This window comes from Salvelinus namaycush, chromosome 4 (genome assembly GCF_016432855.1).
Source record: "Salvelinus namaycush isolate Seneca chromosome 4, SaNama_1.0, whole genome shotgun sequence".
NCBI lineage: Eukaryota > Metazoa > Chordata > Actinopteri > Salmoniformes > Salmonidae > Salvelinus > Salvelinus namaycush.
The window spans coordinates 10,764,630-10,789,550 of record NC_052310.1 but is presented as its reverse complement, the minus strand read 5'-3'; the positions used below and the strand labels follow the sequence as shown (position 1 = coordinate 10,789,550).

The 24,921-nt window shown below is 43.3% G+C and overlaps 1 protein-coding gene and 1 long non-coding RNA gene across 5 annotated transcripts; one reads left to right on the top strand and one right to left on the bottom strand.

Moving 5' to 3' along the window:
- The first annotated feature begins 1,185 nt into the window (after positions 1 to 1,185).
- LOC120046133 lies at positions 1,186 to 5,794 on the top strand. The gene is made up of 9 exons (XR_005476779.1): positions 1,186 to 1,306; positions 2,327 to 2,675; positions 2,837 to 2,974; positions 3,062 to 3,184; positions 3,369 to 3,463; positions 3,753 to 3,780; positions 3,911 to 4,007; positions 4,107 to 4,238; positions 5,100 to 5,794. It is a non-coding gene; the product is annotated as an uncharacterized LOC120046133 (long non-coding RNA).
- Positions 5,795 to 8,108: 2,314 nt separating this feature from the next.
- Positions 8,109 to 16,357, bottom strand: LOC120046132 (APOBEC1 complementation factor-like). 4 transcript variants are annotated; one of them, XM_038991113.1, is made up of 13 exons: positions 16,228 to 16,331; positions 16,021 to 16,135; positions 13,175 to 13,318; positions 12,527 to 12,661; positions 12,307 to 12,437; positions 11,848 to 12,086; positions 11,471 to 11,635; positions 11,256 to 11,353; positions 10,544 to 10,823; positions 9,714 to 9,925; positions 9,268 to 9,404; positions 8,777 to 8,913; positions 8,358 to 8,509 (listed from the first exon to the last, which is right to left on the bottom strand). In XM_038991113.1, the coding sequence occupies exons 3-13, from the start codon at positions 13,271 to 13,273 to the stop codon at positions 8,358 to 8,360; spliced, it is 1,785 nt and encodes a 594-aa protein (XP_038847041.1). In that variant the 5' UTR covers positions 13,274 to 13,318; positions 16,021 to 16,135; positions 16,228 to 16,331. The 4 variants fall into 4 exon arrangements, with proteins under 4 accessions (XP_038847044.1, XP_038847041.1, XP_038847042.1 ...); XM_038991114.1 differs by lacking the exon at positions 16,021 to 16,135 and adding an exon at positions 13,574 to 13,644 and having other exon boundaries at positions 16,228 to 16,326; XM_038991116.1 differs by lacking the exon at positions 16,021 to 16,135 and having other exon boundaries at positions 8,109 to 8,509; positions 16,228 to 16,357.
- Positions 16,358 to 24,921: the final 8,564 nt, after the last annotated feature.

The window sequence follows — 24,921 nt, the reverse complement described above, 5'->3', positions numbered from 1 at the left end:
GTCTCAATTGTGACTCCCTGCTTAAAGAAAGGTTAAATATATATCTTTTCAAATAAGCGTTTATGTTTTTCAAGAAACAGCTCTTTCTTCTATTTGCTGTAATTGGCTAATACAGCTTATCATTTCAAATCAAATCAAATACACATATTTAGCAGATGTCATTGCGGGTGTAGCGAAATGCTTGTGTGCATCAGTCAGGTGTGCATCAGTCAAGGTTTAAGCTGAATGACTTGCATTCATGAAGCACTTCTCACATGCCCAGGAAGTGCTTTTATTAACAATATTAACACCATGTTGGTTACGCGTAGCGTTGTGCCATGGCTCGGAGGAAGACTGTGTGCTGTGCTCTGAGCACACTGGAGGTCACCCTCGGGGTTCTGTTTGTGGTCATAACCTCAGTATCTGTGGGGTTAATCTCAGTCATGGCTATTCACTGGAAAGACAGATCACGTAAGAGTTTATCTATGTTTGTCTCATTTTGCTCGTGGGTAACTTTGTAGTTTTTTTAGTGTGAGATAGCAGGGGTTTGTCACGGGGTTCATTTACGAGTAACGTTCCTTCACACATGACGGCCAAGAATAAAATCTTCATTCAGTTTATTTATAATAGTCTAATTCATAAAAACTGGTTTATTTTTGATAGTGTTAACAACTGATGTGTAATATTGTTTTTGACTTCAGAGGAACCAGTGCCTACGGTCAGTCCTACAACAGGACCACAGGAAACAGCCCATTATCAGTTTGAAAACTTCACCCTGGCACGTTTTGAAAAAAACGGCAAGTGTCACAGTAGCTGATGTTTTTCTCAATACATTGCAGTCAATGGGAAAAGATGAGTGTCACAGAGTTGATGTGATTGAAATAGAAGTGAGAGAGAGATGGGGGGGAGAGAGGGAGGGGAGAGAGAAGGGACAAGAGAGAGGGAGAGGGTGAAGGAGGGAGAGCGAGAGGAGAGAGATGAGAGGAGGTCGAGGGAGGGAAAGAAGGAGCGAGAGAGAATGGAGGAGGAGGGAGAGAAGGTGTAGAGTGATGGCAGGATGGAGAGGGTGAAAGAACGGGGAGAGAAGAGAATGAGGGGGGGTAAAGAGGAGGTTAGGGTGAGAAGAGACAGACATGAGATAAACGACAAAAACGTCAACCCTGTGACACTCATCGTTTCCCATTGACTGCAATGTATCAAGAAAAACGTCAGATAATGTGACATTTTACCTTTTTTTGCGAGAAACGTGCCAGGATGACGTTTTCCTATGATATTATGTTGGGTGAGCAGAGCAGACTGAACCAGACCCCCTGGAGACGTCCCCCTGGTGAGTGGCAATCGTCTGTCAGCACTCCAAAAGACCATTTCCCCTGCAGCGCTCCCTGGACTCTCCCAACTCACACTAGTGTTAGTGCATCGCTGACCTACAAACCACAACCACTAGTTCCCTCCTCTATTCCTGTTTGCTGTGTGTGTATGACTGTTTGGTGTGTGTGACTGTTTGGTGTGTGTGACTGTTTGGTGTGTGTGTGTGTGTGACTGTTTGGTGTGTGTGACTGTTTGGTGTGTGTGACTGTTTGGTGTGTGTGTCTGTTTGGTGTGTGTGTGTGTGTGTGTCCGGTGTGTGTGTGTGTGTGTGTGTGTGTGTGTGTGTGTGTGTGTGTGTGTGTGTGTGTGTGTGTGTGTGTGTGTGTGTGTGTGTGTGTGTGTGTGTGTGTGTGTGTGTGTCTGTTTGGTTTGTGTGTCTGTTTGGTTTGTGTGTCTGTTTGGTTTGTGTGTCTGTTTGGTTTGTGTGTCTGTTTGGTTTGTGTGTCTGTTCGGTTTGTGGTAATAAAGTGTGGATTGTATTTGTAATTTATTTTATTTAACCTTTATTTAACTAGGCAAGTCAATTAAGAACAAATTCTTATTTACAATGACGGCCTACCCCGGCCAAACCCAAACCCGGACGACGCTGGGCCAATTGTGCGCCACCCTATGGGACTCCCAATCACAGCCGGTTGTGATACAGCCTGTCTCTTGCTGGTCATTTACGTTCTCTAACCGGGACGCCGGGACAGTTGCATCCATATCTAAAGCACCACCTTTATCAAAGTCCACCACTACATGGTGGCGCTCTTTTTCAGATACTGTGTCTTGCTCCAGGGGGCCGTATGTGTGACACTGTGTCTTGTTCCAGGGGCCGTATGTGTGATACTGTGTCTTGTTCCAGGGGCCGTATGTGTGACACTGTGTCTTGTTCTAGGGGGCCATATGTGTGACACTGTGTCTTGTTCCAGGGGGCCGTATGTGTGACACTGTGTCTTGTTCCAGGGGGCCGTATGTGTGACACTGTGTCTTGTTCCAGGGGGCCGTATGTGGCGGCCTTTGCTCTTACCTGGGAGATGCCAGCCCAGACACCAGAGGGTCCTTCTGTGCCAACACTGGACTCCCCTGTGATTGCCGCAACAGCTCCTGTCCTATTGGAGTGACAAAACTATAGGAATACATGGAATACTGTAGCAGACTCCTATGCAAATTCAAAAGTGTACTTTATAGCAGAGTCCATAGCAACAAAAAAATACTGCCTGCACCAACATGTGTACATCACCTCTCTGATGCTTTCCATAAAAAAATGGGTGTTGCGCTGTCCAGCAGGATCTGACATGTTTGACACCACCTGCATCATAGGAGAGAACATTTACAAAAGTGCAAAGGTAAGAAATCTTACCAGTCACTAGGAGTGAGATGCCGATTATAATTCCATGATCTGTGGAACCAGTTACGTGTACAGATGTTTGTTGTCTTCTCCATCAAGACATCATCCACATCTACCATTGTCTTATGACTGCTGTATTGCTGTGTTTGCCCCCTACAGGATCTGCATGGTAAGGCCAGTCAGGAGGTGTGGGATTCTGTGATTTTGTGATTCTGACCCAGCAGGACCTGTTAACCAGCTCGGGGCCACAGCTTCACCGCAGAAACTATAAACGGAGGAGGAGATCTCAATTTCAAGGTTAGCAACCCTTCTCTGCTTTTCATTGTACTATATTTAGATCATTGTCATGTAGATAACCCCTCTTCAATGTATTGAATTGTTCAGAAACGGGGGCTTTTTGAGGGTGACCCATTTTGGCAAGGCATTAGAGATACACTGCTTGGACTTCCCTCCAATGAGACACAGGACTGCCACCACCCCAAACCTGTTTTCTTCAGCACTGGAGAGGTGTGAGCACTGTTCTTTTTCAGCCTTTTTCCATTGTAGCCCCAGCGCAGCCTAACACTTTCCATGGGCTTAAACTGTGGTGTTACCCTAGGGGAGTTGTGTTTCCAAAGCTAGGACTGTGTGTCAGTGTACTGTAACATGATGTCACCATGGAGATGTGACCGTGCTGTTCTCTCTGGCCTAGCTGACCTGGGCCCTCCCGTGTCACACAAACATTGTGGGCGTCCAGATGATCACCACAGGACCTGTGGCCATTGTGGCTATCCCTGGAGAAATGACGTGAGTTTCCGCTACAGTCTGAACGTGTGTGAGTGGTTGAACTTAATAAACCCTCATTTGATTTTCCTTCCAATGCTGTCATGGAAAATGTGATTAAGGAACAGATGTGTTGGACTTGGACTTGAGATGGAATAGGTTGTGACTCGCAGGTCACGCGTTAAGGCGCACATGAAAGTACAATGAAAATCAATGTTGTTTTGAAGAGAACAGACAGGCCGCAGTGTTTGTTTAGCTGACGTGTTGAAGGACATGTTGGTTGAATTCTGTTTACTTTACTCGTGTTTTGCAGCACCATGTCAGGGGAGGCCGTCAAGCACGTGAGAATCAAATATCACACACACACACACACATACATGCACACCCACTCATTAAGGCAAATATTCTGTTTGCATTTTTTTGGTATTACATTTGAATGTGTTATACAGATGACCTTTGTTTGTTGATAAGGAACTGGAGGCTCAGGGAACGTTCAGTAATGCAGAGGTGGTCGTTGCTGGCCTGTGTAGCATCTACTCATTACATCACCACCTATGAGGAGTACCAGGTGCGAGAGAAGAAGAGAGATTTTAAGTGGTATCAGATCGCTGCCCCGGATCTGATCGCAAAATGGCTGACAATCACTTATTACGGTTATTTCTCGAAGATCCAGCGCTGCAGAGGAGCATCCACCATCTCTGCATATATCCAGAAGTTTTGAGGCCATTGCAGAGGTGAGGACCACATACTGCACAGTAAACTGGGATGACGTTCGCACAGATGCATCTTGGGAGACAAGGTAGAGTACTTCCTGTTTATTCAACGTCCTCATTTCATATGCGCTGTATATCAGACACAATCCATTTTAGTAGGACGTGATATCCCTTTAATGGCCACTGTAAATTAATAAATAAACAACTAGCAGCGCCTGGAACTATCTGGTTGGTTTGATTATTTGGCTTATTTAGCATCAGGCCTTATTTCTCAAGGACATCTTATTGATCAAATTGTCAGTGTTTTATAGCTGATTATCACCCCACAGCTTAAAGGTCTAATGCAGATGTTTCTATCTCAATATCAAATCATTTCTGGGTAACAATTAATTACAGACTTTACTGTGACTGTTTTCAATTAAAATGGTCAAAAATAAACAAAAAATGCTTCTTAGCAAAGAGCAATTTCTCAAGCAAGAATTTTGCTAGGACTGTCTGGGAGAGGTCTGAGTAGGGGGGGGGGGGTGTCTCAATTAATTGAAAGCATAAGACGTATTTTTGAGAGAAGCAGTGGCAGATTGGGCCAGATGGTTGCTAAGGGGTGGTCTTTAGAGCTTGTTTTGCCCAATTTGGGTTAGATTTAGCCCTGTACAATGAGGTCAGTATTGGTCTACGGTTAACCTCCATGGTGTGGTCATGGTGAGTGTGTTCTAAAGATCAGAACTCTCCTGTGCCAACAGCCTGATGTCTCTCTGTGTGACAGTAACGAGGTCACAGTCTCTTTGATCAGCTCAGTCAACATCAGCCTGACAACATCCGAGGTAGAGGTGGGGGGGTGTGAATGGAAGGTGACACTGAGCCCTCATGTCTTTAGTGTTCTTGTCTCTTTTTCTTGTCTTGTCTTTTCTCTTCTCTCTCTTCTCTCGTCTCCTCTCCTCTCACAATAGGTTTAACTAGGTAAAGAATGGAGCAGAGAGTAATGTTAGCATTGAGTGGCACATCCTCCTGTCAGCCCAGACGTTCTCCTACCGGATCAGACACTTTGCACACTACAAACAGAGGAAGGGGATCACAGATCCTGTGATTCCAGTGAATGGGGGTGTGTCAGAGCTCTTCAGAGTCTCCAAAAGAACGTATTATTACTATCCGCTGGTCATTGAGTAAGACCAAATAGGGCACATTATAGTGTACACTTCTAGTGACCCACATTTGATGATGTATTAATATTCTCTATTTCAATGCAGTTCAATGTATGTACAGCATTGAAGCACTAAATAAGACCAGTGCTTCGATACGCAACCGGCCTTTGGGTTGACGGGCAACAAGCCATTGCGCTGAATGGAGGCTGTGCTCAACAGGATGACGGCGGAAATATGTTTTGAATGTAGGGCAGCTTCAGTGCTCTTCCATAGCTCATCTCCCATGGAAATTAAGATCATTTGTTTATGATCAGTTTATTCACGTTTTTTTGTGTGTGTAATTATGTACAGTGCTTATTTTGAATAGAATTAAATGATTTAAATATTGTGGCACACTTCTTAGTTTTATGTAGAAGGAATAAAGGGAAGAAAGCTAGTCTCAAAATGCAATTGGTTCATTTATCACAGGCAATTACAGATCATGAAACGTTAGAATTACCAAGCTGTACTACATGTTGTTTCACAAAAGGGTTCCCATTTCTCCTTACATTTCAGATTGGTATTTATTTCTCTCCTTTTTGATTTTTTTAGATCAATTATTGAGGCACAAAGAATTTGAAATAACCAAAAACAATATAACTATACAAATATTGTCGGATTTCTGGTATAAAAAATAAGTTTGAAGTGCTATACACACTTTAATACTGTCACTGCTTAGGCATTTATGTTTATCAGAGTGTCGTTTTGTACGCTGAGAAGTGTGTTAACACTTCCTATGTCCATGTTCGCAGGCCTAGGTTTGGTGTAAGGCAATAAGAGAAATAAGCTAAATAGAATGACACTGATCTTTGTCAAGATGATTGTCCATAGCTAACACTCCAGACATATTACTCCAATGTAAAACAATACATTTTGACAATAAATATACCATGACTCAAACACTTTTCCATAGACGACAAACCCTTAACATCTTAAAATAGGCAGTTCAGTTTCACAGCAGCTTGTGGATGGATTTCATTTTCCGCACACTATAACATCAGAAAAGAGAGGGAAACAAATTCTGTGTTTGCATTTGTAAATACTGAGACACAAATAGCACAAAAGAAACCCCTCACTATCAAAAGTGACTGAACCACGCCAGTGTTTTTAGTCTAACAATGTACAACCGTGCAACAACATCAAAAGGTACTTGCAGCACATTTAGGTAGAAAGTAAAAGTCATCCTTGAAACTAGAAATCCCTGACATTTAAAAACTATATTTCTATAGATGATTTATGAGGAAATCTAAATAAGACTTTTAGGGCTAATTTAATCAACTTAAATGGGGAAACTTCAACTTCTACACTATTGGGTCAAAGGAGACCACTAGTCCGTCACTATGAACCAGCAGCTGTGTCATAAAATAGACAATGAGTATAAAAAAAAATATTGGCTGTCAAAATAATGATAAAATACATAAGAACCAATCAAAACTATCTCTGACAATTTGCTGACTCTACAACATCCAATTAGGGCCCTCTACAACTAAATAGATCCACACAATCAAATGAAAACACATAATGGATACTACGTACACTGAACAAAAATATAAACGCAACATGCAATAATTTCAAAGATTTTACTGAGTTACAGTTCATATAAGGAAATCAGTCGGTTAATTATGCCCTAATCTATGGATTTCACATGACTGGGAATACAGATATGCATCGGTTTGTCACAGATACCTTTTAAAAAAGTAGGGACGTGGATCAGAAAACCAGTCAGTATCTGGTGTGACTGCCATTTGCCTCATGCAGTACGACACATCTCCTTCACATAGAGTTGATCAGGCTGTTGATTGTGGCCTGTGGAATGTTGTCCCACTCCTCTTCAATGGCTGTGCGAAGTTGCTGGATATTGGCGGGAACTCGAACACGCTGTCGTACATGTCGATCCAGAGCATCCCAAACATGCTCATTGGGTGACATGTCAGGTGAGTATGCAGGCTATGGAAGAACTGGGACATTTTCAGCCTTAGGATTTGTGTACAGATCCTTGTGACATGGGGCTGTGCATTATCATGCTGAAACATGAGGCGATGGCGGTGGATGAATGGCACGTCAATGGGTCTCAGGATCTCGTCACGGTATCTCTGTGCATTCAAATCGATATCGATAAAAGACAATTATGTTCGTTGTCTGTAGCTTATCCCTGCCCATACCATAACCCCACCACCACCATGGGGCACTCTGTTCACAACGTTGACATCAGCAAACCGCTCGCCCACACCACTCCATACACGCTGTCTGCCATCTGCCATCTGCCCGGTACAGATGAAACCGGGATTCATCCCTGAAGAGCACACAGCGTGCCAGTGGGCATCGAAGGTGAGCATTTGCCCACTGAAGTCGGTTACAATGCCAAACTGCAGTCAGGTCAAGACCCTGGTGAGGACGACGGGCACCCAGATGAGCATCCCTGAGACGGTTTCTGAGAATTTGTGCAGAAATTCTTTGGTTGTGCAAACCCACAGTTTCATTAGCTGTCCGGTTGGCTGGTCTCAGAAGATCCCGTAGGTTAAGAAGCCAGATGTGGAGGTCCTGGGCTGGCGTCGTTACACATGGTCTTCGGTTGCGAGGCCAGTCATACTCTAAAATGACGTTGGAGGTGGCTTAGAGAAGTGAACATTCAGTTCTCTGGCAACAGCTTTGGTGGACATTCCTGCAGTCAGCATGCCAATTGCACGCTCCCTCAAAACTTGAGACATCTGTTTCGCATGACAAAACTGCACATTTTAAAGTGACCTTTTATTGTCCCCAGCACAAGATGCATCTGTGTAATGATCATTCTGTTTAATCAGCTTCTTGATATGCCACACCTGTCAGGTGGATGGATTATTTTGGCAAAGGAGAAATGCTCACTAACAGGGATGTGAACAATTTTCTTTTAGAAATATATGCTTGTTGTGCATATGAAACATTTCTGGGATCTTTTGCATGTTACGTTAATATTTTTGTTCAGTGTAGTTTTATATAGTCTGAACTACGAATGAATGCTGGTGAATGAGATGATGTTCCAGGATGGCCCTAGAACACTCCATAACCGTCTCCACGGGTTGCCACGGTGAAGGCGGGATAGCCTTCGTAGGTAGTGTATGCTGCCATGTCCTGGTGCAGGGAGACGGCCTGTTTGAGCTGGGAGGCAGCTACTGAGGCTGAGGTGTTCGCTATTGTGTAACCTGCAGATCAGGAGACAGGACATGGGTTAGATAGCTATTCAAATTGCATTTCAGTTGTTCAAGCTCATATCTTGTCGTTATTGTGGAGTCTGTATGATGTTCAGTTTGAACACGTTTTTTTTATCACAAACTTTCACTTGCCAGCATATGTAATTCATGAACAGCCTTTGGTTTGTATTTGTAGTGTATACCGTCATGTGGTTCTAAGCAACCTACTCTAGAGAGAGGGTGGTATGATGGTTAGTCTTACGGACATTCACAACATACCTGGGAATGCGGCAACGGCTGCAGCGGAGGCCTCAGCGCCCTCTGTCTGCAGACCCAGGGTATTCAGGGCGTGCTCCGCAGCATGAACCTTGGCTTCATCCACAGATGTACACAGCTTGGCTGGGGTGAACGGATGCCTGGAGGGAGGGAGGGAGGAAGGAAGGAAGGGAGAGAGAGAAGGTTAGAGGGTTATATTATCCAAGGGATCCTTGGATAGAGGAAGCCGGCAGGTTGACTAGCGGTTAAGAGCGTTGGGCCAGTAACCAAAAGTTGCTGGTTTGAATCCCCAAGCCAAGTAGGTGAAAATCTGCCGGGGTGCCCTTGAGCAAGGCACTTCAACCTAATTGCTTCTGTAAGTCACTGTGGATTAAAGTGTCTGCTAAATGATTGCAATGCTAGAGGAGAAGGTTACAGGGTTATATTATCCTTTGATATAGGAAGCCACTACTGAAACATATTAGATGTGGCTATTAGGTGGCTGTGTTTCTTACACATTAGGATATTGGGTGGACAGAGCCGGAATGGTGACTTTGTAGAGGAACAGTTGGCTTTGGTCAGGTCCGATGGCAGAGTGAAGCTGATAAACTGGCTGCCCCCAGTTGTTCTTCTGACACACATCCTCCAAGATCTGGAAGAAGACATGAAACATCAATAGATGTGTTTTTCTGAAACATTTCAATTATTGTGTCAGCAGAATGCTGAATACCTTATTTACGGCTAATAAGTAATTAAGTGTGTGTGAGCAGAATGCTGAATACCTTATTTACGGCTAATAAGTAATTAAGTGAGAATGTGTTTGTTGTCCCGTCAGTTCTCATTAGGTCTGGATGTGTGTGTGTGTGTGTGTGTGTGTGTGTGTGTGTGTGTGTGTGTGTGTGTGTGTGTGTGTGTGTGTCTCTGTCTGTGTGTGTGTCTGTGTCTGTGTGTGTGTGTGTACCTGTGGTGTGTGTTTGATACCGGGAGGCTTCACGGGGTTCATGGGCGTGAGCTCCATGCCTGGCAGTAGGTCAAAGAGCTTGTCCTCGGGGTGCTTGTCTGTCTTTAGCTGGTAGGTGGCACAGCCTCGGCCTAAACCTGCGTAGGCGAGATATCCGCGACCACCCATCCCGCGTATGCCCGCTGCCCCTACAGGTACATTCATGTAAATTTCTAGGAATGCAAGAAGGCATTATATCGAATCAAATCACCAGAAATCACCTGGGAGGCAATCAATACCTTGTAAAGACTGATCGTAGGTCATCCAGGCAAGCACAGTACAGCGATTCCATTTTTGACATAATAAATTTCCCCCCATATCCAACTTGATTGAATGATCGTACTTGTCATACTAGATTGTAATATGCAGCCATGGAGAGCAAATTTTGAATGACAGTCAGACATCCTAAATCTCTTACTGCTATAAATAAAGCAGTACAGCATTATTCATAGCGCTCAATGCATGAACATAGGTACGCTATCTCTATTAGGAGATCAAACATTAATGAAAGAACATACAGAGTATATCATTGCAAAATGTGGATTTGGCTCCAGACTGAATTAAGTACTTTAGCTTTCTCTGATTCAAACAAACAAACCAATTTCAGTTGAATCCTGAAACTACTCATTGAGGCTGGTTTGCATTGGATTTGAATATCTCAAGTGATTATAGCAGATACCATTGACCTTATCAGCTACTCAAAGACACAGATTGGTAGATAAATGCCATATATATATATGTGTCTGTCTCACTGATTAGCTGTGGAGAGGAATCAGAGAGAGGGTACCCACCTCTGACCGAGGGCGTGCGCACCAGGCCACGGCCCCCCACAAGCCCCTTGGCAATGGGGAAGCGGAACTGATTAGGAATAGCAGCATATATCTGGGGGGCGTAGAACACGGGGGCACCCAGGTATGCTGCTGAGGGGTCATACACCTGGCCCAGTGTGTAGGCGTACTCCCCCTGGGGCAGGGCCCCACCGCGGCCACCTGTACCCCGGGTGTAGCGCACGTAGTTGTCCTTATCCACCGGCTTAGCCAGGGTCACCTCCACGGGAGAGCCATCCACCAGCTAGGGGAGAAGTTGACATTTGGATCTATTCCGTGTAGAGGCAGGTTGTGGCTGGATAATGCATTGTTGTATGACATTGCTTGGTTCTGATGGCTTATCGTTCGGCTGGAGCCTGGTAGGGATGAGACTTTGATTCCCACATGAACTGAATGTGCTCAATATGTGCTAACTGTGACTCACTTAAATAAAAGCATGTGTCACCATGACATTACATGTTCGAGAGAGAGAGAGAGAGAGAGAGAGAGAGAGAGAGAGAGAGAGAGAGAGAGAGAGAGAGAGAGAGAGAGAGAGAGAGAGAGAGAGAGAGAGAGAGAGAGAGAGAGAGAGAGAGAGAGAGAGAGAGAGAGAGAGAGAGAGAGAGAGAGAGAGAGAGAGAGAGAGAGAGAGAGAGAGAGAGAGAGAGAGAGAGAGAGAGAGAGAGAGAGATTATACCTTTCCATTCAGTGCGTCCATGGTGCTTATCGCGTCCTCTCTCTGGGTGAAATGGACAAAGGCATAGTCTCTGATCTTCTTAACTCTCTCTACAGCACCTGTAGATCATCAGCATACATCTGCTTACTAACCCCATTATAACACAGTCACATACGGAAACTCGTTGTTGAACCCAAACGTGACCCACTATCCGACTGAGCTGTAATTGAACCTGCCTGGTTTGATACTGTTGAACTCCTTCTTGATGGTCTCTTCTGTAGTGGCCAGCATTAAGTTCCTCACGTAGAGAATCTTCACCGTTGCCATGGTGTCCTCGTCCACTTCCACTTCAGGCTCCGCCCAGTCCACGGCGATGGCGTGCCCCCACAGCAGGATCCTCCCTGGGGAAGGAGATCAGGAAGTTCAACACTTCAGCCAATTAGCCCACCCAAACTAATAAGGTACACGTTTCTTTTCAAAGCCTCAAAGTCATCATGGTCCAGTATGATTTACTGTGTCCTTCCATAGGGGTATGTTACAACGGTGTTGTTTCTTGACTGACTGGGATTCTCAGTACTAAGACTGTTAATAGTATATAATATGGGTTTAGTACCTGGCAGTAGTTTCCTCCTGGCCATGGCTGCAGCGCGGTGACTGTTGTACTCCACAAAGGCAAAGCCCCTGTTCTTGGTCTTGTCTGCAGCACTGGGGTAAACAATCACTTCCAACACCCCATCTGTTACTTTCTTCATTTCCATCAGGATCTCCTCTCTCTTCTTGGATTTGGGGATGCCCCCCACAAACAGACGACAGTTGTCCACACTGGCACACACTCCCAGGAGCCTTCCGTTCCTGGACAGGAAACAGATTAGATTGAATGGAAAGATTGATTTATTTTTTGTCAACAATGCACACAATGAAATCCAATATTGTTACTGTCGGGTGATGAAGAGAGTGTTAGTAGTCCTGCTTTCAGTTTTCCATGACTCATGCGTATGTTTGTGCCAGCTAACCATTAGGCTACACAGGGCTTTTCCCCCATTTCATTCCATTGTGTCATGTGATTGCTTACCTGATTTCATAGTTATTGAGCTGTTTCATGGCGGTCTTGGCTTCATTTTTGTTGTAAAAGGTAACAAAGGCATATCCTCTATTATTGCCGTTGAAGTCCATCATCATCCGAACCTCAAAGATTTTCCCGAACTGTGAATAGAAAGGGGATGCATTTGAAAACCAAGGACACACAATAGGTTACACTTTGGGAACTGATTTAATTGGCAAACCTATCTTACTTTCTCACAGTGGGGGACCAGCTCATCCTCAAAGAGGTCTCTTGGCAGCTTCCCCACAAAGATCTCACTGCCCCTCTCTGGAGGAGGGCCTTCCCAGCCTGGAGGGGGTCCGCCGTACCTCCTCTGACCATTCTCCTGTAGACACAATGGACTGATGGTGAGTAACCAGGGGTTTGTAAGGCGTACAGATGTCCTTTGTAACGCAGGTTTCATTCCGAATGAGAGATTTGAGCATTCATATAGAAATCTTCCATATATCTTTGTTTGGTATGACCTTGTAGTTATGCACAAATTGCCCAGACAATCCCCATAACAATGCAATATGAGCTGTAGAATCCCCAACCAAATGATTTTGACATGGACCAGACTTCAGCAGTAAGACAGAGGGATCCAGTCATTTGTGTCTTTCACCAGAGGGTGGCGCCCCATTATCAATAATTGTAACGAAGTCCAAGGGAAAGAGCTCACTCGCATGTGAATAGCTTTGAAACTGATGGAGAGACCTCGGATTTTATCAGAGCTCCACTTCTCCACATTACACATAAACTCTATAAGGAAGGATGACTTGTGTGGAGGCCTTATGATAACACTCATAGATTTGGTCATAGATTAGGCGAAAGCCCTACATGCTTTGGATATGGTTCCTACCTGCAGTAATTGGTATCCTGTGCGCTGAATGAGCGCACGCAGCGAGACCTCTTTCTGCATGCCCGTCAGTCCATCCCCAGATTTTTGATTAGATTCCATTGAGAGCGATTGTCAGCAGTAAATCAGCGAAATTAGGGGTGCTCACTGAAATCAAATCACAGTTCAGAACACATCAGAGAGAATATCCTAAACAACCCATAACTGGAGCTCAATGTGTCATCAAATCACACTGTAGCCTTCTTTTGCTACTATTTGAACCTTTTAGGCATAAACTCTTAAACTGGTTCAGAACTTCAGTACTCTATCACGCATGAATGTATTACACATATAGTAAATCAAATGTGCTATGTATTGTCAATTCCTTTTGAGACATATTTGGTCTCAGAAACGCTCCATTACCTTTACAGAATGATCAGGTATGATTTTGGCTGAATGGCACCCCCAGCAGGTACTCAGCTGTTATGCACCATCTTATGATGACGTAGAGAGAAGCGTATTTCATTTAGTTCCAGGTCAAGGACAGCTCTGTAATTATTAACGCAACTCAGCCTAAACAGCAGACAACCACTGAGGCCCCTTTGTCTCAATCTATTCCACCCACCACCACCATACACATCTTCCCAACACTCTCACACTCATATACTGTGACATACTGTATACTGACATACAGGAAGTCCTTAAGCAACAGCTTTGAATAAGGGCCCCTTAATCAATCCTTTGATTCTCAATGGCCAATCACAAGCCACAGCAAGACGCCCAACGCTAGCGAACTATAGTCCACTTCAAGATAATCCCTTTAGTTGGTGAGAGGTTGATTAAATCAGTAGGAAGATACAGTAAACAGGTCACTCTGAGTGTTGCAAGAATTTCCATCCTGATTGAGAGGCCTCTCTTTGTTTCTTTCCACACATATGGATCAAAGAGAAAGAGAGAGGTCCTGCTGGTGATGACACGGCTCCACTTCTCCAGATCAGAGGGATGGGGAAAGAGGGAGAGAGAGGGGGTCACAGGGTATGTGACGGCCACACAAACCATCTTCAAACGGTCTCAAGTGCCAATCATGACAGAAATTATGTCATACACACACCTTCTTCCCCCAAATATAGTCAAACCAATTTCTCCTTTAAGACAATGAATTCTCCCAACACACACAAGATGGCTTTGTTTTCACTGTTCACTCCTCACCACTCTCCTCGACGGCTCTCCGGAAGACTTTGTTGAAAATGTCAAGATGCCAGGCAATATAAAAAAATACTGGAGTTGGCCTGCTCTCAGGTCGAGGACCATCATTCACCACAGTCAAGCCAGAGGGGGCATGGTTTCACACTCTCATTTAAGATTTCAGATTGATTTCACAATATCATCAGTAACAATACTGGGACCCAGGTCGCATATTTTCATCTGTGAATTCAATATTAGCTGTCATTATGATACTCTCCAGGCCTGTGTCTAGAGAGATTAGTTATTTCGGCATCATTCACTTGCAGAACATTGGCGTAGGCAGCCAACCATGGCAACAGCACTATTCCCTGACCAAGGAAAACACTGAATGAATCTCTACAGTTAAAGACGAGGTATTGGGTTCCGTTGCCACTTTGAGCCTATGCAAACACCTGGGGAGGGAAACGGTCTTTAGGTTCTATTTCTGTTCTGGGTGGCTTGGAGAGAAGATGTCATTATGAGGCTCTAGGCCTTGAGTGGATGTACTACTACTACAGGACTCCATTACTCAATTCAATTCCACTCAATTAATTTCAATCCAAGGGGCTTTATTGGAATGGGAAACGTATGTTAACATTGACAAGCAAGTGAAGTAGATAACATACAAAAGTGAAATAAATAATACTCTCTCTCAATTCAATTTAAGGTCTTTATTGGCATGGGAAACATGTTTACATTGCCAAAGCAATGTAAACTCTCTATCTCTCTTTCTCCCCCCCCCCCCCCCCTCTCTCTCTGTCTGTGTCTGGGGCTCTCTTCACGATAGCCTGGTCACCGTTTGCGTAAACAAGATAACTAGATGGAGCCTTGTCTGGCGGTGATCAGTAGCTGCCTTTTGGAGTTTTGTTGACTGAGGCTAAATACACACATGGCTGAAATGCCACTGTGTTGGCCGTGTTTGCTGCTGGAAAAACAAGTCCAAAAAGATTTATAATGGAAATCATATCAAATAGTTTGGACTTTAATTTCATATTTTGAGTAGTCTCTAAAGTTTACTTGCTTTTATTACTACACTTAGAAAAAGGGTTCCGAAAGGGTTCTTCGGCTGTCCCCATAGGAGAACCCTATTTGGTTCCAGTTATAACCTTTTTTTGTTTCAGGTAGAACCCTTTTTGGTTCCATGTAGAACCCTCTGTGGAAAGGGTTCTACATGGAATCCAAAAGGTTTCTACCTAAAACCAAAAAGGGTTCTTCAAAAGATTATCCTATGGGGACAGCCAAAGAACCCTTTTAGGTTCTAGATACCACCCTTTCCCCCCCCCCCTAAGAGTGTACTTTTCCCACAGGACTTCAAAGTTCAAAAGGAGCTATAACTCGTTCCATATGTTCATTGGCATCTGACATACATACCAAAAAGAACTACTGTTAATCATTTTGACTTATATGAAACTGTAAGCACACGACTGTGAATACTACATGCTGACTTTAATAGAATCAACAATTGGCACATACAAATGCTACAAAATTATAAACTAGTGAACAATATGACTATGTCAAACAGGGCTCTTCCCCGTCAGACATGTCACACATGTGACACCTACAACATCAACACAATTAACAGAAAATGACAACCAACCATCTATATGAAACCATCGAATCATGTCCCCCTCCCTCTAGGTTCTTACCTTGACTGTGTCCTCAGTACCATACAAGTCACCTAACACAACACTTGACCACAGTTGATCAGTTAGGTCAGTCACACGAAAAACATCCCCAGTGAGTTCAATGAGACTCAGCATGCTGGAAGAGAGCAGATCTCCAAAGGGGTGATTTCTTACAAGACTCCAAAGCAGCAGAGACATAACAAGGAAGAGTTAGTGAGCTAAGCTTACCTGAGCAATTTCAGAGATCACCACCCGGAAGACTCAGTCCTTCATTCTAGTGATTTTGAAACGTGTCACTGGGGTGATTCGGTAATTACATCATATCAAACTCCAAAGGTTCACTGTCCTGGAGCTGCTTTATGAGCCTGCAGGGTTAAACTTTAACCAGCCCTATCTCTCTCTGCCTCCCTGCCTGCAGAGAGAGGAACCTTTTGACCAGGGATAACAAGATCATGGTGCTCTCAGCCAGACACAGACACACTGCTCTGTTAACTAAACAAAGCAATTTACTGTACACTCTCAAGACTTCTACTTTTGAACAATAGTACATCACCATCTTAACCTTAAACTTTTTACTTAAGACTGTGTTTTTCTATGTAAGAAATAGGGCCACAATAACATGGGTGTACAGTAAATGAAATGACCGGGTAGTACTCTGGTGACGAGCTATTTATTCAGTTATTATAAACTGGGTGGTTTGAGCCCTGAATGCTGATTGGCTGACAGCTGTGGTATATTGGCCATACACCACACCCCCTCGGGTTTTATTGCTTGTGTCATCCAAAATAATAAGACCAAAGGCATAGTGACCCAGTATCCTCCATTTCTCAGTGATATACCTGAAGGTCAACAAGCCAAAGTGTTTGCTGTTTTGTTTGAGCAGGATAGATTAAAAAAAATATGATTTATTGTCACATACATGGGATAGATGCAGTGAAATGTGCTGTTTTTACAGTAGTACAGTTCCCCTGGAGAAAATGAGCTCAAGGGCACATTGACAGATTTGTTACGTTGTTGGTTCAGGTATTCTAACCAGCAACCTTTCGGTTATTGGCCTAGCGTGCTAACCACTAGGCTACCTGCCACCCTATTATACACTTAGAATACACAGGCAGCCACAGTCTCCCTGCTTGGTACACTTTCACCCTCTCAGGGTTTTCACCAGCTGTTCACATCAACACCACCAATCAGAGCTAACCTCCTAGCTGGGGTGAATATTTTTTACATTGTTTTACTTAACATGGCAAGTCAGTTAAGAACAAATTCTTATTTACAATAATGGCCTACCTACCTCAGCCAAACCCAGACAACTGGGCCAATTGTGCACCACCCTATGGGACTCCCAATCACAGCTGGATGTGATGCAGCCTGGATTTGAACCAGGAACTGCAATGACGCCTCTTACGCTGAGGTGCAGTGCCATAGACTGCTGCCCCAATAAGAGGTGTCATGTCACGTAAACCTGGTTTTGGTAAACAATATGTCATTATAAGAGACATATCATTAGTGAGAAACCATATTTGGCTTAAACAAAATAACATTTTATGAAACATTGGCAGTGCCTTTAATCTAAGTTTTGTGCATAATTGCTTTTGCCAATTTCTTTCCATTGGCAGATGTTTAATTTCCACACAAGTAATTGTTTTGTGTTTCACAAGGCTGTGGCTCATGCCATTACTGATGCGGGAAAAATACATTGTTAATGGCAGTGTTATCCTGTCCACGAGGAAAACACTGGGTGTCACATTGTTTGTCCAGACATCCAGCAGCATGTCTGACAAGTCTTATTGACTCTCTAGCGCCCCTATGTGGTTGAACAGATAATCCCATAAGCAGTGAGTGGTGGTACCTTTACCGGTAGCTCACTTAAACCAAAAAGTGAGAAAGCTGGCCTGAACGTTTCCTTAGCATTACATAATTAATAACATCTGTATCACGTAATAATGAGGCAGCCTTGCGAGAAATTCTGCTCCTTCTGTACATCCCAGATCCCATCTGTCCTTTTGTGTGTCTGAGGTTTTCCACTGCCATTATTATTCTCAGTTACCTCCCCTGGTGCCATGCTCATTCAAACAAAAAACCACCACAAGGGCATCCCTGACCTGGCATTGTTAATTCACTTTGTGTAGTTAGACATCTGACATCCATGAAGGCTGTGTAGCATATCATACACTCAGGAAAACATCAACATTGTGAGATACTACGAATTCCCTATACAGTAATTGTGAATGGATTAAAAGACAAGGCCTTGTATTCCATTTCTGCCTTGTGTGTTTCAATCATCTTCTGTTTGATGTGTCGGATATAACGACATGTAGCCATCCATCACAGAACAGAGAGCTGATATCAAAGAAAGTGGCATTGGATGAAGTCAACAGGATGTTAGATGGCACCTTTCTGTTTATTAAGGTACTGTGTGACAGATGGTTGGTTCCCTCCTGGCATGTCACAGTACAGAACACTGCATGTCCCAGTCAAGAAAATCTACTGGGCATATCGGCTCTGACACACACAGGAAATGAAAAAGAAACCAATCCATCATTCCGAAATGTCCCTACTTTGGAAAATGTTTTCCTGCATATGAACAAAATAGATACAAAACAGGGGTGGCTTGCAGTGTGACTCTGACGATGATAGCCAATCACTTATCTGATGAACACCTAATCTCTACTGTTATCTGATTTAGGATGTGAGGTACACAAGTCACACTGGGACAAACAAAGGTGTGGTGCATTTAATAAGGAGTGTCCAGCATGTGATCACCCCATAGATTTTTCACAATCATTCATCAAATAAAATGTATTTATATAGCCCTTCTTACATCAGCAGATATCTCAAAGTGCTGTACAGAAACCCAGCCTAAAACCCCAAACAGCAAGCAATGCAGGTGTAGAAGCACAGTGGCTAGGAAAAACTCCCTAGAAAGGCCAGAACCTAGGAAGAAACCTAGAGAGGAACCAGGCTATGAGGGGTGGCCAGTCCTCTTCTGGCTGTGCCGGGTGGAGATTATAACAGAACATGGCCAAGATGTTCAAATGTTCATAAATGACCAGCATGGCCAAATAATAATAATCACAGTAGTTGTCGAGGGTGCAACAAGTCAGCACCTCAGGAGTAAATGCCAGTTGGCTTTTCATAGCCGATCATTAAGAGTATCTCTACCGCTCCTGCTGTCTCTAGAGAGTTGAAAACAGCAGGTCTGGAACAGGTCAGGGTTCCATAGCCGCAGGCAGAACAGTTGAAAATGGAGCAGCAGCACGGCCAGGTGGACTGGGGACAGCAAGGAGTCATCATGCCAGGTAGTCCTAATGCATGGTCCTAGGGCTCAGGTCCTCCGAGAGAGAGAAAGAAAGATAGAATTAGAGAGCGCATACTTAAATTCATACAGGACACCGGATAAGACAGGAGAAGTACTCCAGATATAACAGACTGACCCTAGCCCCCCGACACAAACTACTGCAGCATTAGTACTGGAGGCTGAAGGCTCATCACTTACCTCGCAACATAAAGCACTGCTGTGTTGTTACAAAACATTACGGAAGTCTTAACATATTAGCATTAAAAACACCACACTTTGTGCGACAGTTAAATGCATTTGGACATTTTGCTAATAAACGCAAAATGTGTCAATGTGTTTGTCCCGTCTGATGGGGATGTTGGAGGGCGTCCCCCTGGCTGGTCTCAGCTGCTCTGGGTGACAGCAGGAATGACAACGTGGCACTAAAACACTAACATGGAGGAATCCACTGTGGCTGAGTGGAGCAATTTGCCACATTCTCTCAGTCAGCTCAAGCTATCCTCTTTGGTCAAGACGGCTTGTTTTCGGTTTTTTAAATTTTATTTAAACAAGGTCATGCTGTGTGGAACAAACTGAGGACTTCGGGTTAGATAACAATATAGGATGAACAAAATTGCTATGATATGGTGGAGCATCTTTATTGTAATTTGGTAGAATAATGAAGTTTGTTTCAGGCAGTGACAGTAGTTTCAACCCAAAGGTAGAGCAGATATAATCAAGGCTTACAATCCGTTTTTCATACAGTTTCAACCTCATGGGCCCGCATTATAATCTTGCTACCTACTTGTGTTACATTACTTCTACAAAGCAATTATAATTGTATTCAAAATTACTCCGCGTGTAATGCTAGGTACAGTGCTTCAAGCTTAGGTTCAAGGCATCGTTGCAACAGCTTGTTTAAAAGTGTCAGCAACCCATTGATAACCCACTTTGCTGAGCAATATAGGGACAGTGAGGTAGCTTCCTGGTTGATCTTCCTCCACATCTTTCTATTTCTGCTCCTTGAGGCGTCTCTGAATATTAATGTGCTCTCCTAAACAGGCATTGGTTTTTTTATGTGATGTTTATCGACTGGAGGAGGCCTCTGTAGTGAAAGGAAACTGTTCCCTCTCTCTCTCCCTCTCTCTCTCTCTTCTCCAGCTTCTGAGAATGAGGAGACAATCATACTGTAAGATTCAATACAAAACCACTTTTGGGATTTATTGGGATGAATCGGCCAAAGGAGACTTCATATCATATGCCTGCCCCTCCGAGTGAGTCGGTGAAATAGGGGGATGATGAAATTATTTTGATTCCTCAGGCAGTAGCTCACTGCTGAGAAGTCAAAGCAGTAGCAAACGAGAGGATGGTTGTTAATTGCACTACAAATCTGGTTCTCAGGTCTGTTGGTTCCAATAGCGGATAGGACTCCGAACCCTTGAGCAAGTAATTCCACCTCGATTACTGCAGTAAAACGACATGGGAATTAATGGGTCATAGGTGATAGCGTGTCAGTACATTGCACACCAGAAGGGCTGTTATTTAAGTAAATCAATTATACATGACATAATGGCTGGCTGCTACTTATCCTTAGCATGGTTGTTCGATCTAATGATCTAATCATCAGATATTATCTACAAACACTGGAATATTTTGGACTGATAACCTATCAATGCAGTTAAAAACTCCGATAACCAAAAACAGATTGAAAAAAAGCAGCACGTTCAAAATATACAAAGCAAAGTAGTCTGAGAAAAGTGTTGAGTATCTCTCTTCAAAAAAGCCTTCCTAAGTGCACTACAAACTATAAGCGTGTTCTTTCTTGATGCACTTCTCAGACAAATGTCAATTGTAGCCTGAGTAGATAATAATTCATTCATCTTTCTGTTCCTAATGGCTTCAGAGTAGCCGCAACACTGTCGAATGGGGAGTAGTGGAATAGATCACATGGCAGGCCGCCCAGCCCTTCATATCAATGAAGCCTGTGTAGAGTAGAGTACATTATAGAAAGGAGCAACCTAATCTCAGAGCATTTCGTATTATTCTGTACATAAATCCAAAACACTCCACTAAGAATGATAGGTTACTTTTTGAATGATATGTTATGAATTCCAATTCGTATTATATGTAAAGAATTTGCTAAACATACGATATGTTACGAATTTGCAAACGTACTACATGTTATTATTTTGCAAAACTTATGTTACAAATTCTAGCTAGGTGGCTAACATTAGCTAGCTGGCTAATGTTAGCTAGGCTAGGGGTTAAGGTTAGGGTTAAGTTGAGGAGTTAGGTTAAAGGGTTAAGGTTAGGGTTGGGGTTAGGAGAATGGTTAGCTGAAATGCTTAAGGTTAAGGTTGGGGAAAGGGTTAAGGTTAGGGTTAGGGGAGGGTTGCTAATTAGCTAATATTGTCCATGATGAGATTCAAACTTGCAACATTTGAGTTGCTAGACATTCACGTTTTTCGGCCACCCATTCTACGTTATTTTTTTCCTCAAGTAACCATCTGTCTTATGCAACCATACCAAACGTAACATATCATACTAAGGCAGCCCGCCGCACCTCTCTGATTCAGAGGGGTTGGGTTAAATGCGGAAGACACATTTCAGCTGAATACATTCAGTTGGACAACTGACTAGGTATCCCCCTTTCCTAATTTGGGGGTCCCGGATTTACATGTACTATGTTACGTCTAGTCTATGAGACCAGGCTGGAAGGAGAGACAGAGAAGAGGCTCTATTACTGAGCTCTGACTGACTGACCACTGTGATGTCACAGCTTTCTTTAGCACACACTGATGGACAAGATACATTTGTAGGTAACAATGCACTTACGTGCACAACGCACATATTGCTTCTTTTCTGTGTTGCATGTCTTCCCATTAATAACTCAACAGTGACGTCTTACATAGTACATAATAGAGGACAGACTTTATAGGGTTGGTGGATGGTCAAATCGAAGTCAGAATAATAGTAAAGCATGCAATTATGAAAGGAGAAACATGACTCAGCATAATACATATTTATTACATGAATCATCAAGGATATCAGCAACCCCTGTAAACAATTCAATATGTAAATCTTTGTATATTATTTTTTTTAAACTGAAAACTCTCTCAATTCAGCAGCTGCTCCAAGAACAGTTTTCTTTTTTAAGAAATCATCTTTTATCCCTCTGCAGATTTAATCTGCAGATAGAGACTATCTGCAGATTAAAACAATAACAAAATTGCCACCCTGCCACTAATTTGGTAAATAGCTGAGGGATGGGTCTAGAGCAGTGGTTCCCAAACTTTTTATCGTCCCGTACCCCTTCAAACATTCAACCTCCAGCTGTACCCCCTCTAGCACCAGGGTCAGCGCACTCTCAAATATGTTTTTTTGACATCATTGTAAGCCTACCACACACACTACACAATACATTTATTACATAAGAATGAGTGTGAGTTTGTCCCAACCCAGCTTGTGGAAGGTGACAAAGAGCTCTTACAGGAACAGGGCACAAATAATAATATAATAATCAATAATTTTGCTCTTTATTTAGCCATCTTACATATAAAACCTTATTTGTTCATCAGAAACTGAATAACTCACCACAGGTTAATGAGAAGGGTGTGCTTGAAAGGATGCACATAACTCTGCAATGTTGGGTTGTATTGGAGAGAGTCTCAGTCTTAAATCATTTCCCACACAGTCTGTGCCTGTATTTAGTTCATGCTAGTGAGGGCCGAGAATCCACTCTCACATAGGTACGTGGTTGCAAAGGGCATCAGTCTCTTAACAGCACAATTTGCCAAGGCAGGATACTCTGAGCGCAGCCCAATCCAGAAATCTGGCAGTAGCTTCTGATAAAATTCAATTTTCACAGAGCCGCTTGTTGCAATTTCGATGAGGCTCACTTGTTCAGATATCGGTAAGTGGACTGGAGGCAGGACATGAAAGGGATAACGAATCCAGTTGTTTGTGTCATCTGTTTCGGGAAAGTACTTGTCACGACCGTCGTATGAATAATTGGACCAAGGCGCAGCGTGAGTAGAGTTCCACATTTTAATGATAGTGAAACTTCCAAAACAAAGAAATAACGATTGTGAAATACGTAGCGCACATAGACACTCATACAAGACAATATCCCACATCGCAGGTGGGAAAAAGGACACCCTAAGTATGATCCCCAATTAGAGGTAACGATCCTCAGCTGCCTCCAATTGGGAACCATACACACACACACCAACATAGAAATATAATACCTAGAAACAACCCTAGTTACGCCCTGACCTAAAACACCATAGAGAACCCTGAGGGCTCTCTATGGTCAAGGCATGACAGTACCTGCGTAATTGCGCACCCAACTCACTCAGGTGCTTCGCTAAATCACATTTGACATTGTCCATAAGCTTGAGTTCATTTGCACCCAAAAAATCATACAATGATGGAAAGACCTGTGTGTTGTCCTTGTTAATGGAGACAAAGAAGAGCTCCAACTTCTTAATCATAGCCTCAATTTTGTCCAGCACATTGAAAATAGTTGGAGAGTCCCTGTAATCCTAGATTCAGATCATTCAGTTGAGAAAAAACATCACCCAGATAGGCCAGTCGTATGAGAAACTCATCATCACGCAAGCGGTCAGGCAAGTGAAAATTATGGTCAATAAAGAAATCTTTAAGCTCGTCTCTCAATTTAAAAAAACCTGTCAATACTTTGCCCCTTGATAACCAGCGCACTTCTGTATGTTGTAAAAGCGTTACATGGTCACTGCCCATATCATTGCATAATGCAGAAAATACACGAGTGTTCAGGGACCTTGCTTTAACAAAGTTAACCATTTTCACTGTAGTGTCTAAAACGTCTTTCAAGCTGTCAGGCATTCCCTTGGCAGCAAGAGCCTCTTGGTGGATGTTGCAGTGTACCCAAGTAGCGTCGGGAGCAACTGCTTGCACGCGTGTTACCACTACACTATGTCTCCCTGTCATGGCTTTTGCGCCATCAGTACAGATACCAACACATGTTGACCACGAAAGTCTATTTGATGTCACGAAGCTGTCCAGTACTTTAAAAATATCCTCTCCTGTTGTCCTGGATTCCAGTGGTTTGCAGAAGAGCATGTCTTCCTTAATTGACCCTCCCATAAACGTAACGGACATTAGGCAGAAGTTGTTCCAGGCCCGCCACGTCTGTTGACTCATCCAGCTGTAATGCATAGAATTCACTGGCTTGTATGCGAAGCCGTAATTGTTTCAAAACATCTCCTGCCATGTCACTGATGCCTCGTGAAACGGTGTTGTTTGATGAAGGCATTGTTTTTTTGGCCTTTTCCCCCAGCATTGTCCCAGCCATATCCACAGCAGCAAGAAGAATTAAGTCCTCCACAATAGTATGGGGCTTGCCTGTCCTAGCCACTCGGTAGCTCACCATATAAGATGCTTCTAGCCCCTTATTATTAATGGTATCTGTTGCTTTTATACATGTCTTACTACTCAAAAGTCATTTCAATTCTCGCTCAAAAATCTAATGTGGCTTATCTTTCAAATTGGCATGTTTTGTTTCTAAATGTGAAGGTTTCATTGAGTTGTGAGATAGTACTTTTGCACATATAACATGCTGTGGCTGAGGAAAGATACTACTTCCAATATAAGTGAACCCCAGA